The sequence below is a fragment of the Hemiscyllium ocellatum genome, chromosome 9, assembly GCF_020745735.1.
Source record: "Hemiscyllium ocellatum isolate sHemOce1 chromosome 9, sHemOce1.pat.X.cur, whole genome shotgun sequence".
Lineage (NCBI taxonomy): Eukaryota > Metazoa > Chordata > Chondrichthyes > Orectolobiformes > Hemiscylliidae > Hemiscyllium > Hemiscyllium ocellatum.
In genome coordinates this window covers 72,763,221-72,776,888 of record NC_083409.1, presented here as the reverse complement: position 1 = coordinate 72,776,888, position 13,668 = coordinate 72,763,221, and the positions used below count along the sequence as shown (strand labels likewise).

Genomic DNA, 13,668 nt, shown 5'->3' with positions numbered 1-13,668 from the left:
AGTTTTAGACATTTCAACTCTGGGAAAAAGATTCTGACCACAAACTCTATCTATTCATCTCATAATTTTATAGATTTCTATCTAGTCTCTCCTCAGCCTCTGCCGCTCAAGAGAAAACAACAAGTTTTTCTAGCCTCTCCTTATAGCTCTACCCTCTAATCCAGCTAGCATCCTGGTAAACCTCTTCTCCAAGGCCTCCACGTTTTTCCTGCGTGGCCTTATCAAGCTCTTATAAAGCTGCAACATGACATCCTGACTCTTATACTCAATTGTCCGACCAATAAAAGCAAACATACCATACACCTTCTTTACCACCCTGTGTGGCCATTTTCAGGAACTATGCACTTGAACTCCAAGATCTTTCTATGCATCAATGCTGGTAAGGGCCCTGCCATTAACTGCAGACTATTCTTTAACATTGGATCTCCAAAGGTCCAGCACCTCACACTTGCCTGGATTAAACTCCATCTGCCAGTTCTCCGCTCATATCTGCAACTGATCCATATATTGCTGTATCCTTTGACAACCTTCTACACGATCCACAATTTCACTAATCTTTGTATCATCTAAAAAGTTACCAAATCAGCTATCTCCATTTACTTCATCCAAGTCATTTATATAGAACACAAACACCAGAGGTCCAGTACAGATTCCTGAGGAACACCGTTAGTCATGGACCTCCAGCCAGAAAAACAACCTTCCACCACAACTTTCTGCCTTCGATGGACAAGCAAGTCTGAATTCAAGGGGTCAAATCACCGTGGATTCTACACATCTCAATCTTACTAAAATCCGAATAAACCACATCCACTACTCTACTCCCATCAATCACCTTCGTCACCTGCTCAAAAAACGTATTTAAGTTACTAAGATGTGACTTGATCCGCTTAAAGTCATGCTGACTGTCCCTAATTAGGCCATGCTTTTTCAAATGTGTGGAAATCCTATCTCTATGAATGCTCTCCAATATCTTCCCAGCCATCAATACAAGACTCACCTCTGAGTAATGTGCCTGACACTATGGGCAATTTAGCATAGCCAATCCACCTGACCTGCACATCTTTGGAATGTGGACGGAAACCAGAGCACCCGGAGGAAACCCATGCAGACATTGGGGGAAAAGTCTGTGCACACAGTCCACACGGTCGCACAAGGTTGGGATTGAACCTGGGTTCCTAGTGCTGCGAGACTGCAATGCTAACCACTAAGCCACTGTGTCACCATGTTTCGGTGGGGACACGAAACTAAGGATTCACTTTTATGGACGTAAAATATCCCACCATATCATTTTGAAGAGGAGCCAGGAAGATATTCCTGGTATCAAGTCAAAATTTATCCCTGAACTAAACTTAATCAAACCAGATTATCTGATCAATGCCACAATGGGCTAGCTGTGCCCAGCTCATTTTGCTGGATTATTCCCATTTCCCGTCTTGAACACAGGAACATGAGCTACTCGCCAGTAGTCAGGTAGGATACAAAGATTTGGTCAAGGCCCTAACCATTTCCTCTCTTGCCTCTCTTGATAACCTGGGGTAGATACTGTCAGGCCGTGGAGACTTATCCATCTTTAATGCTCTTCAAGAGATCCAACATCACTAATTTCTTCATCTCAAAATGCCCTAGCATATTAACATGCTCCACACAAATCTCACTATCCTCCATTTCCTTGTCCTGGGTGAATACCATAGAATCATAGAGATGTACAGCATGGAAACAGACCCTTCGGTCCAACCCGTCCACACCGACCAGATATCCCAACCCAATCTAGCCCCACCTGCCAGCACCCGGCCCATATCCCTCCAAACCCTTCCTATTCATATACCCATCCAAATGCCTCTTAAATGTTGTAATTGTACCAGTCTCCACCACCTCCTTTGGCAGCTCATTGCATACATGTACCACCCTCTGCGTGAAAAAGTTGTCCCATAGATCTCTTTTATATCTTTCCCCTCTCACCCTAAACCTATGCCCTCTAGTTCTGGACTCTCCTACCCCAGGGAAAAGACTTTGCCTATTTATCCTATCTATGCCCCTCATAATTTTGTAAATCTCTTTAAAGGTCACCCCTCAGCCTCCAATGCTTCAGGGAAAACAGCCCCAGCCGGTTCAGCCTCTCCATGTAGTTCAGGTCCTCTAACCTTGGCAACATCCTTGTAAATCCTTTCTAAACCCTTTCAAGTTTCACAACATCTTTCTGATAGGAAGGAGACCAGAATTGCACGCAATATTCCAACAGTGGCCTAACCAATGTCCTGTACAGCCGCAACATGACCTCCCAACTCCTGCACACAATACTCTGACCAATAAAGGAAAGCATACCAAACACCTTCTTCATTATCCTATCTACCTGCAACTCCACTTTCAAGGAGCTATGAACCTGCACTCCAAGGTCTCTCTGTTCAGCAACACTCCCTAGGACCTTACCATTAACTGTATAAGTCCTGCTAAGATTTGCTTTGCCAAAATGCAGCACCTCGCATTAATCTGAATTAAACTCCATCTGCCACTTCTCAGCCTACTGGCCCATCTGATCCAGATCCTGCTGTAATCAGAGGTAACCCTCTTTGCTGTCCACTACACCTCCAATTTTGGTGTCATCTACAAACTTAGGAACTGTACCCCTAATGCTTGCATCCAAATCATTTATGTAAATGTCAAAAAGTAGAGGACCCAGCACCGATCCTTGTGGCACTCCACTGGTCACAGGCCTCCAGTCTGAAAAACAACCCTCCACTACCACCCTCTGTCTTCTACCTTTGAGCCAGTTCTGTATCCAAATGGCTAGTTCTCCCTGTATTCCATGAGATCTAACCTTGCTAATCAGTGTCCCATGGGAAACCTTGTCAAATGCCTTATTGAAGTCCATATAGATCACATCTACTGCTCTGCCCTCATCAATCTCCTTTGCTATTTATTCAAAAAAATTCAATCAACCAATGCAAAGTACTCAAAGTATACTCCTTCTGTCTTTTATCCTTGAGTGCTCCCAACCTCTGCCTAGTTATCTTCTTGTTTTTAACAGATGTATAGAATGCCTTGGGATTCTCTTTAACCCTACTTACCAAGGTCATTTCATAGCCCCTCTTCGCTCTCCTATTTCCATGCTTGAGTCCTTTCCTGCTTTCCTCATATTCCACAAGCTCCCTGTTTGATTTTAGTTTCCTAAATCTTTCCATATATGTTTGTTTTATCCTGTTGACTAAATTCACAACCTCCCTCGTTACATAAAGGTTCCTTCCCTTGCCATCCTTGCCCTTCCTCCTTTCTGGAACATGCTGGTCCTGACCCCTGATCAGTAGATCTTTAAACCACTCCCATGTGTCAAATGAGGACTTGCGTGATAACAGCTCTTTCCAGTAAATACTCCCTAGCTCCTGCCCAATACAATCCTGTAACAGTTATTAATTCCTCTCCAAGTACAATTAACAAACATAAATTGCAATCATCACGGTATCATTATGAGTACAAAACAAGATCTACTTGGATTGTTGCCTAATCCTTCCACTTGATACTATCTCGTTTGTAGATATCCTCTTTTTCACCATCAACTTGCAACTCAAATGGAACTGCCATAGATATCACTCACCAAGAAATTTGCCCTGTCCCCAAAAAACATGCTTCTCTTAAAAATTCTTAGCTGTCCACAAAGCTCAATTTACTTTTAGGCCAGGATACTTCTGTTTCAATCAAGGCAACTTCTCTAACACTCTCAGGCACAAAAACTAACCAATTCACTATTATCCTAGAATACAAACTGCTAAAAGCAACATCTTGAGATCCTGCTTTTTCAGTTAGCTCATTATTTAAGTTTATTGTTGCTACAACCTGTATTTATACAGCACCTATAATAAAGATAATCACCCAAGTTCATATAAAATGTTAGAAGTATAAAATAAAATTGCAAGCTCGAGGAAATTAAAGATTTACAAAAGCTTGGTCAAAACCTAAGTTTTACAGAGAATTCCAGGATGAGTTGGTTGAAGAGATAAGATGCTTCAATACTTAACCAGCAATAATGGACCAAAAGGAAGGAGATGTCCCAGGAGCTGGGGAGGGGTTGGTTTGTGGCAGTGGAGGAATTTGCAGGCATGTGGAGCAGGTTTGGAGGTAGTGGTGCCATGAGAGCGTTTAAACACAAGGATGAACCTGTTCAACTGGAATTGAAGGAGGTTAATAAGCCATATCAAAGTCAGGGTGATCAGCCAACAGGATAGAAAATGCATAAGCTTGGATTAGCTAATATATTAATGTGAATGATCCAAGTACACGAGGATATTATTGTAATAATAGTTGTAAGGTGTTAAAGGTGCAGGTGAGGTAGGATTGGACATGGAAGTGTTCAGGCATTGTGGGGTAGATGGGAGGGGTACATGCATATAGACAGAGAGAGACAGAGACAGAGACAGAGCGAAAGGGTGAGAGCGAGTGTGAAAGAAAGGGCAGGCTGAGGGGTGACCTTACCGAGGTTCATCCTGAGACAGGGATCCGGAAAGGAAGTGATTGGGTCACGAGGGCTGAAGGCAATAGGCATGATCCTCTTCATGTTTGATATCTTATAATGTAGATGCAGAGGAGGGGTTGAAATTGGTAATAAAGAGATCACAACATCCATGTCCACTGAATACATGTCTGCAAATGAGTCAACAAGCAGGTGTGGAAGACATTGGAACAAAATATGAATCCATAAGGATTCCAAGGGAAATGTGCAGTGCCGAGAAAAGAAACTCTAACTAGAGCTGCTCAGTCCTGGACTTGTCTGCACAACCTATACTAAAACAGTCGCTGACATTTCTTAGATCAATCTTGGTGCTGAGAAAGGATTGGTGATCTGATTGAGGAATTTGGCAAATTTCTGGGACTGCACAACATGCTCATGAACTTCGCAAAAACAAGGTTGGAGATGAAAACAGCAATTTGCAAGAGTACAATTTGGACAGAAAACTTGAGGCAAGAAATGTGAGTGAAAAGAAACGACAACGTTGACCAAACTAAATGGAAATTGGGTCTCATGGACAAAAACAAATTAGACAAAGAAAAGGGAATAATGGGAGAAAAATAATACAAAAGACATGAGTATAACCCAAGGCCATAATATTGTCAATTCTCTTCTGACGGGACCAGTAATCTAATTTCAAGGGTCCCATAACAACGCAATATTTCATACTCACCCGCAGTCTAACACATCCTCTTCGGGAGCCTCGCATCATTTTATCCTTTGACTGGAAAAAAATCAAAACCTATTTAGAAAATACTCATAGCAATTACATTTTACAACCAAGCATAAAACTAAAACAAACAAATCAGAAATCAAAAATCAATACATTTAAATCAAAGTCCGAATGCACCGAGGCCTTAGACAACATCCAGGCCTTGGATGATAAGTGGAAAGTAGCACTCTTGTGACATAAGTACCAGGAAATAATCACCATGTCCAAAAGAGAGTCTAACCGTCGCATTTTGATTTTCAATAGCAACATCTCCCTGATTCCCCCATTACCAATATCCTTCAGGTTTACAGATTTTGAAAAAATTGTCGCTCGGGTTGTGAACAGGGTTGTAGATTCGTTCACCAAGCTCGGTGTGGTTTTCTGCAGAGGTTTCAACAACTCGCTAAGGTGAAATCGTCAGTGCATCTTTGATAGTTCAGAATCTGGTCAACAAGAACAGCACGTTAAAATTACTCAACCAATGCCTCACTACTCCCTTTTCATTCAGTGGACAAGTGTATAGACAAATCAACTGTACACCAATGGGGTCACCAATATCAGGACTGATAGCAGAAGCAGTAATGCAACACTGAGAATGGACAGTCCTCCCCACCATCCAACCCAAACTCTAGAGCCAGTTTGTAGATGATACCTTTGTCATCACTAAACATATACAACTGGACGAAACCCAAAACCACATCAATAACATCCTCACTGGAATACAGTTCACTAAAAAAGAAGAAAACAATAGCAGATCTCTTTCCTGGATGCATTAGTGGAATATACACCTACCAGTGAACTCCAGACAACTTGTACACAAAGAACACCCTCTCAGACCAGATTCGATACTAAAACAGCAACTTTAACAGCACCCACAAACAAAGCTTCATTAGAACACTATTTACGCCATGGACACACTGCAACAACACACAACTCCAGAAGGCAACACAGGAACACCTATTCAAGGGATTTAAACAAAATTGGTACCCGAAGACCATTTTCCTCCAATACTTAGGCAACAAACCTGAAGAAGAAAATACCAAATGACCAGATATCAGAGAAATGCTACCCACCTACACTGAGCCTCTAAAGATTCCTCGGGGTCTTACAAGTAAACACCTTTCACCAGTTCCTCACAAAGGTTAAAGACCCGACACCGGCATGTAACAAGACAAATGTTTTAACAAGGTACCCTGCAAGGACTGTGAAAAACACTACACTGGACGACCACAAAGAAAACTGACCATATACGAGTGCACGAGCATCAACTCACCATTGCCAGACACAACCAGTACTCTCTGATTCCCAAGAACTCAGGCACCGAAGGCCACTAATTCAAGTGGGACAATGTAACAATTTAAGCACAGGGTAAGCAGAGAAATGAGAGAGAATTCCTCGAAGCCTGGTCTCCAACCAGAACTCAGTAATCAATAAACACGTTGAACTGGACTCCACATACAAACGACTCAGATACAGAAGTGGAAGTGCCAAAAAACAGAGACACAAATATCAGGTGGGACAGACCACCAACACCATATGGAAGTTGCACTGATGATGTCATCTAGTGAGGCAACAAAACATCGGCAGAAAACCACACCAGCTTGGTGAACAAATCTACAACCTCATCCTTCAGGTTGCAACAAATCAGACACTGAAGTGGACTAGCCATATTAATACCAAGCCTACAAGAGCAGGTCAGTGGCTAGGAATCTTATGATCAGTAACTCACCCTCTGATTCCCCAAAACATATCCACCATCTACAAGGCACAAGTTCGCAGTGTGGAATACGCTCCACTTGGTTGGATAAATGCAGCTCCAATGAAATTCAACAAACTTGACACCACCCAGTATAAAGCAGCCCACATTCAGAAACATTCCTGCTGGTGGGATGGAATATATCCAGGAATGGTAATGGTGTTGTCTCCATCACTGATGCAAAGTAGCAGTAATGTGAATCATCAACATGAAACACTGCAAAAATTTACCAAGGGTCCTTAGGTGGCATCTTCCAAACCCACAATCACTAACATCTAGAGAGAAAAAAGGGTAGCAAATACATCACAGCTTACCACTAACAATAAAACCCAGTCCTGCCAGCAAAGCCCACATCCAATGAACAATCGAATAGCACACTTAGTCATTGGTAACTGAAAAAAAAGTTTTAAATGTGATCAATAGCATTTTGAGACTAGAGCAAGAGTGCATTCTTCCAGCCATACTCAAAATTAAGATAGCTAAAAAAAGTGATAAAATTTAATTGAAAGTGGAGTTTCATTCAAGAATATTTGACAAAGGCAATACTTAATTGGCAATAGAATAGTGATAATTGGAAAATGACTCCAGGAAATTATGACATCCAAATACCTTTAACTTCTGCTTGATTTTGTTTTCGGGGCGGGGGGATTTAATCTCCGAAAGAATTTAAGGAGAACAACCACTAGACTAATTCAACTGGCTGGGAAGTTAGGGGTACCATTAAACATACAGGCTTGCAAAGTGGAGATAATTGAGATAATAGAACAACATATGAAACTGCTAAGGCAATACAAGTCAGATGTTGAGCCAAGTGATTTACCTAGAATTCAACTGCAGGTGGATCATGTTTAACTAGAGAAGGAACTTGAAAGAGAAGCTGAGAAAAAACAGCAGAAAGAAAGGAAAGGCACTTCAGAAGGAGTGAAAATAAATGGAAAGAGCATTTCAAACAAGAAAAATTTTAAAACAAAACCAGCTTAAAAGACTGCAACTAACAAACTGGCCTGTGACTCTGGAGAACATTCTAATCATAAAAGATTAGAGTCTAATCCAAGACCCATGAGGGAGCAGCTTAACTTTGTTCAAGCAGTCACAAAATTGGATAGAAGGGAAATAGAAGCATTTTTTTTCATGTGTGGAATAGCTAACAAATAAGATTGTCAAAAGAAAATTGAACATTACTTATGCAAAGCAGGTAGATGTGGAGAGCTCATGAAATTTATACCTTGCTTTCTAAGGAAACTTGTATAGTCTAAGGTGGCAAAAACAGCTATTTTAGATGTTCAAGAATTGGACCCTCAGACTTACAAGCAGAAATTATAGAATATCCAGAAGTAGCCTCAGAGAGTATTACCACTCTGGGTACCTATTTCCAAATCTCGACATGGCAGATGGTGGAATTTGAAATCAATTTTTTTTAAATCTGGAATGAAGAACTTGCATTTTCGATGGTCAGAAAAACACATCTGGCTCATACATGTTCTTCACGCAATGAAATCTGCCTCCTCACATGGTCTAACCTGTATGGAACTCCACACCCACAGTAATGTGGTTTACTCTCAACTGCCCTCTGAAATGGCCAAGCAAGCTACTCAGTTGGATCAATCACTTCAAAAGATAAAGAAATGAAACCAGACAGATCACCCCGCATTATCTTTTCCAGTGTCCAGGTCAACAGCAGAAACAGCCCCGTCAGCCCCACAAAGTTCTCCTTACTAAAATCTGGGGACTCGTGCCAAAATTTGGAGAACAGTATCACATGTGAGACAAGCATAGTCATGCTTACATAAATAGATAATGTCCCAGACAACACCATCACCATTCCTGGATATATTCCATCCCACCAGCAGGACAAACCCAGCAGAATTGGTGGCATTAAGATACAGTCGAGACAGAGTTGCCCTTCATTGTTCAGACCTTTGAATGTAGGAATTTGGACATCATGTTGATGTTGTACAGCATGTCGGTGAGGCCTCTTCTGGAGTACTTTGTGCAGTACTGGTCATTCTGTTACAGAAATGGTATTATTAAACTGGACAGGGCTCAAAAGATTACCAGGATTTGCTGGGAATAGAGGCTTTGAGTTACAAACATAAGCTCCAGTGAAAGACATCCCAGCCGAAGAGGTCGAGGGGTGACTTTCTCGAGGTTTATAAAATCATGAGGAGCACAGAAAAGGTGAATAGCAAAAGGTGCTTTCCCTGGGAGGTGGGGAAGCTCAAAACTAGGGAGTATATTTTAAGATGAGGAGAAAGATTTAAAAATGACTTTAAGAGTAACCTTATTTTCAACACAGAGAGTGGTTAGTGTATGGAATGAACTGCCAGAGGAAATGGGTGGATGTTTAAAAGACATTTGGATAAGTATATAAATACACAAAGTTTGGAGGAATATGAATCAAACGCAGGCAAGGTGGAATAGTTTAGTTTGGGAACATGGTCAGCATGGAGTAGTTGAACTGAAAAGTCCGTTTCCAAGCTGTATGTCTCTAGGACAACCTTTTCCAATGTTGAGTGATGTCATTCAGTCTCAAAACTGCTCCAGGAACTTTTCAGAGACATATGAACCAATAGTAGCCTAACCATGACATTTCCCTTGGTGGTGTGATGGAATACAGTGACACTTGGGAGGACCACTTGGAACAACTGGAAGCTTTGTTGAAGGAATTCTGACAAATTTGCTTGTAAAGAACACGAAGGTTATCTATTCAGACATCTTTGGGGAAGTCACAAGCCATTTTGATCAATGAACCAATATTGATTCCACCAAATTTCACCAAACCCTTCAAGGTAGCAACTGATGCAATTGATCACTGTGGAAGATTTTAAAAACCAAAATGCCAGTCTATAATTAACAGGAATTGCAGTTATAGCCTTCTTTCCAAGATTGTGAACATTGTGGGGAGAAACACAGCCACTGATGCTGTGTCAAGAATGTAATATTGCTTGATTTGTCGACATACTAGGTAGATATCAGCAAGAATTAGAAAGATTATGAGTAAAGAGAAAATGAGTGTGTAAATGTATCTTAATTTTTTAAAATTTTGACTATGCCTTACAATGAAATCCGTCGAGAAACAATTTTTCCAAGGGTGGAGGCAATTGATATTAAATATTGCTTGGAGACTGAAGTTTTAAAGGCTTGTGAAAAATGGATTTATTTCAAGTAATGTGAAAATACAGCAATTGTTTCTTTAAATTAGGTTATTTAAATGTTTAGAGTGGATATCGGAGTTTCTTTTAAGCAAGACCTCCTATGAATTCCTGGCGATAACTGCACACTTTCGAGTGCAAGGCTGAAAAGGTTTTATTTTAACTGTGGCTGGCTTAGTGTGGTGCTTGCTTTATCTAGATGAGAGTTAAGTGAAACCAGTTGAGAACAAGCTGATTTGAAGGAAAGCTTGTTAGGAACAAGCTGCCCAGTTGATTTCTCTCATTTCTAAAATGTAATACTTTTGCTGAGCTCAAGATGAGACCAATTTCTTCTGAAAGAGAGCAAGTTGTATTTGCAAGACTTTAAGACAATAGTGCATAAGTAGTGAACTGAACCCCTGAACGAGAATATCAGAGCAAATACAGCCCTACCAAGAAATGCTTTCTTTCCCCTCTTTTCCTAAGAGGAGAGAAAAAGAGAGAGTGCAGTGCCTGGTTGCGCGTGCATTTTGGGGATGTTTACATCTTTACTTCTATAAACATCTTTACTTCTATATTAATTACCATATACATTAACCTGTTATTGTATCTTAATTGAACTTTTTTTTAAATGAAATCAGCCAATATTTGTGTTTAACATATTTTGTTTAAAACCTGATCTAGATAAGGCCTTCTTGGTAACTGAGAAAAACACTTTTATTTTATGTTGTGACCCATGAAGTAATGGGACTGGAGTAACAGTGCATTCCTCCAGCCTTGTTTGTAATTCAAAATACTTCTACTGGGAGTTGCTGTTCAGAGACTATAAATTATGGTACTCGTTCATTCCTTCTTGAAAAACTTGGGTTCTCTTCCTGCCATGTCTGAACATTGAAAGCCTTCACACGTTCTCATTATTACTGAATCACGAAATATCTGTTTCTCTACCTGGTATTTTATTTTGTCAGAGTGAGGCATTAAGGACCCCTAATAAAATTGAAGAGAATGGAATTCAATGGAGTTTCTCTGCTGGCTAAAGTTCTAAATCATGCAAAGGAAAATACCATATATACCCATGTAAAAGTCGATCTCGGGCAAACATCGATGCCTTATTTTTGGCCAAAATGTCTTGTATTTTCCATACATCTCATGTTAAAGTCGACCCTACTATATCGCATTATAAACCTCTTGCCAAGGAAACTGCATGTTCCCTTTAACCCACTTAAACAAAATTACATTCGTTCATTCATACCAGTAACTCTACTGATCGCTCTTGGTTTACTATACTGTGTCTCTATTCAGTCATTTCTAACTCTATTTAGCTCACTTGGTTTACAACACCACTTTTTGATTCGTTCATTCATTCAAACTGGTCCTAAGTCTATTGGTACTTATTGTACTTTGTTCACTATACATCCAAAAGTTAATATCGTTAAAAAGTTTATTTTTTAAAAGAAATGTTTTTATTGAAAAAAAGATTTTTAAAAATATTACAATAAGCCAACACAACTCAAAAAAAGCCAACTGAACAAGATTACACCCATGTACATATAAAAAAAGTAAATAAACAGATAGAAGAAAAATAAATAATAAATGATGCAGCTCAGCCTAACAAAACAGCAGCTCTTGATCTTGGAGAGCGTTAAGGAATACATATTCATCTGTTGGTAATTTGTCCTCTCAAGATATTAGATTCATTAGATAAGATCATCATGGCTACATAAAAGCCCTCATTGGCAGATATACCTGTTTCTAGGTAATCCAAAAATCCTCAGTTTTTTGGTGCACCATATGCATGAGAAAGTCTAAAGGGATATGCTCCAAGACTAGCTTACTTCATTCCGATAGAGCCGAGGGAGGGGGTTCAAACACCCAACACAATACAGTATTTTTCCTAGCACAAAAAGTTAAGAGATTAACAAGTTTTTTTCCCATGCACGTCGAAGTAAGGATCCCTGGGCAAGCCCAGAAGAAGAGAAACCAGGTCCATCTCCAATTTGGTCCCTAAGATCCTCACCATCACACCTAATACAGCACTCCAAAGTGTATGGCAGGACCACATGCACTGACTAAGGGTGCCCATAGTCATTCTGCATTTGGGATATATTGAAGATACTCACACTTTGAATTTTGAGACATGATCTGGGACCATATGGGCCCTATGAATAATATTCAACTGCATGGCATGGATCCTATTATAGATGGAAATCCTTCTTCTATTTTCACAAACATCCTCCTATGTCTCCAAGGAGATCTCAACCACCAACTCTCCTTCTCAGAACTCTCAAAGTTGCCCAGCCTCGTCCGAGGGACAACTCTCCAACAGATGATAAAGGATGCTGACAGAGAGTGTGTTCTCAGCACTAAGCACTCTCTTCTCTATATAGGATGTGGAAATGTCTGTTAAAAGAGTGGTTCTTTTTTTTTGAATAAAGTCCCTGATCTGAAGAGAATGGTTGAGGTCTCTACTTGCTCATTCTCCCAGCAGAGCATGTAAGGGCTGTTTGGCAGTGGCTGCTTGAAGGCTCGGTGACGTTTGTTTAACGGTTTAAATGAAGTTTTTTTTTCAAAAAGCGCGGAGCGGACCCGGAAGCTGGTGTACCACAAGCTTACCTGGGTAAGTTGTTTTCCTATAAAGGCGCGCAGGAGAGCAACCCGAGGCACTACGTAGGTAGAGCCTCCCACCCACTCTCCTCCTCCTCCTCTAACCTAATAATAAGATCCATTGTGGTAAGAAGGTAAGTGCTGCATTTTGCTTATTCTAGTGTTTAGACCTAGTTTTTTTTTAAAAAGGTTACTTTTAGAGGGATGGCAGTGAAGGCAGTGCAATGTTCCTCTTGCAACACGTTTGAGATGAGGGATGCCATGGTTGTCCCTGCTGATTACACTTGCAGGAAGTGCACCCATCTCCAGCTCCTCCAAGACCGTGTTAGGGAACTGGAGCTAGAGCTGGATGAAGTTAGGATTATTCGGGAGGCAGAGGGGGGGCATAGATCGGAGCTTTAGGGAAGTAGTAACTCCAAAGATTGCAGACAGATGGGTGACAGTGAGGGGACTGGGAGGAAGCAGCCAGTGGAGGGACCCCCTGCGGCCATTCCCCTCAAGAACAAGTATACCGTTTTGGATACTTGTGGGGGGGGGGGGGATGACTTACCAGGGGTAAGCAATGGGGTTCAGGCCTCCGGCACGGAGCCTATTACCATTGCTCAGAGGGAAGGGTGGAGAAGAGCAGAGCAATAGTTATTGGAGACTCGCTAGTTCGGGGCACAGATAGGCAGTTTTGTGGGGGCGAGAGAGTCTCACGTTTGGTATGTTGCCTCCCAGGTGCAAGGGTACATAATGTCTCTGATCGTGTTTTCCGGGTCCTTAAGGGGGAGGGGGTGCAGCCCGAAGTCGTGGTCCACATTGGCACCAATGACATAGGTAGGAAGAGGGATGAGGATGTTAGGCAGGCTTTCAGGGAGCTAGGTTGGAAGCTCAGAGTTAGAACAAAGAGCTGTTGTCTCTGGTTTGTTACCCATGCCACGTGATAGAGAGACAAGGAATAGGGAGAGAGAACAGTTAAATGCGT

General features: G+C 41.1%; 1 protein-coding gene across 2 annotated transcripts in view; it reads right to left on the bottom strand.

The window, feature by feature from the left end:
* Window positions 1–13,668, bottom strand: part of osbpl9 (oxysterol binding protein-like 9) — a 227,033-nt gene that overhangs the window by 183,670 nt on the left and 29,695 nt on the right. For both annotated transcript variants that reach the window (XM_060830452.1, XM_060830453.1), the window contains exon 2: window positions 5,172–5,222. In XM_060830452.1, coding sequence (XP_060686435.1) covers window positions 5,172–5,222 — 51 coding nt within the window. The remainder of the gene's footprint in view (window positions 1–5,171; window positions 5,223–13,668) is intronic.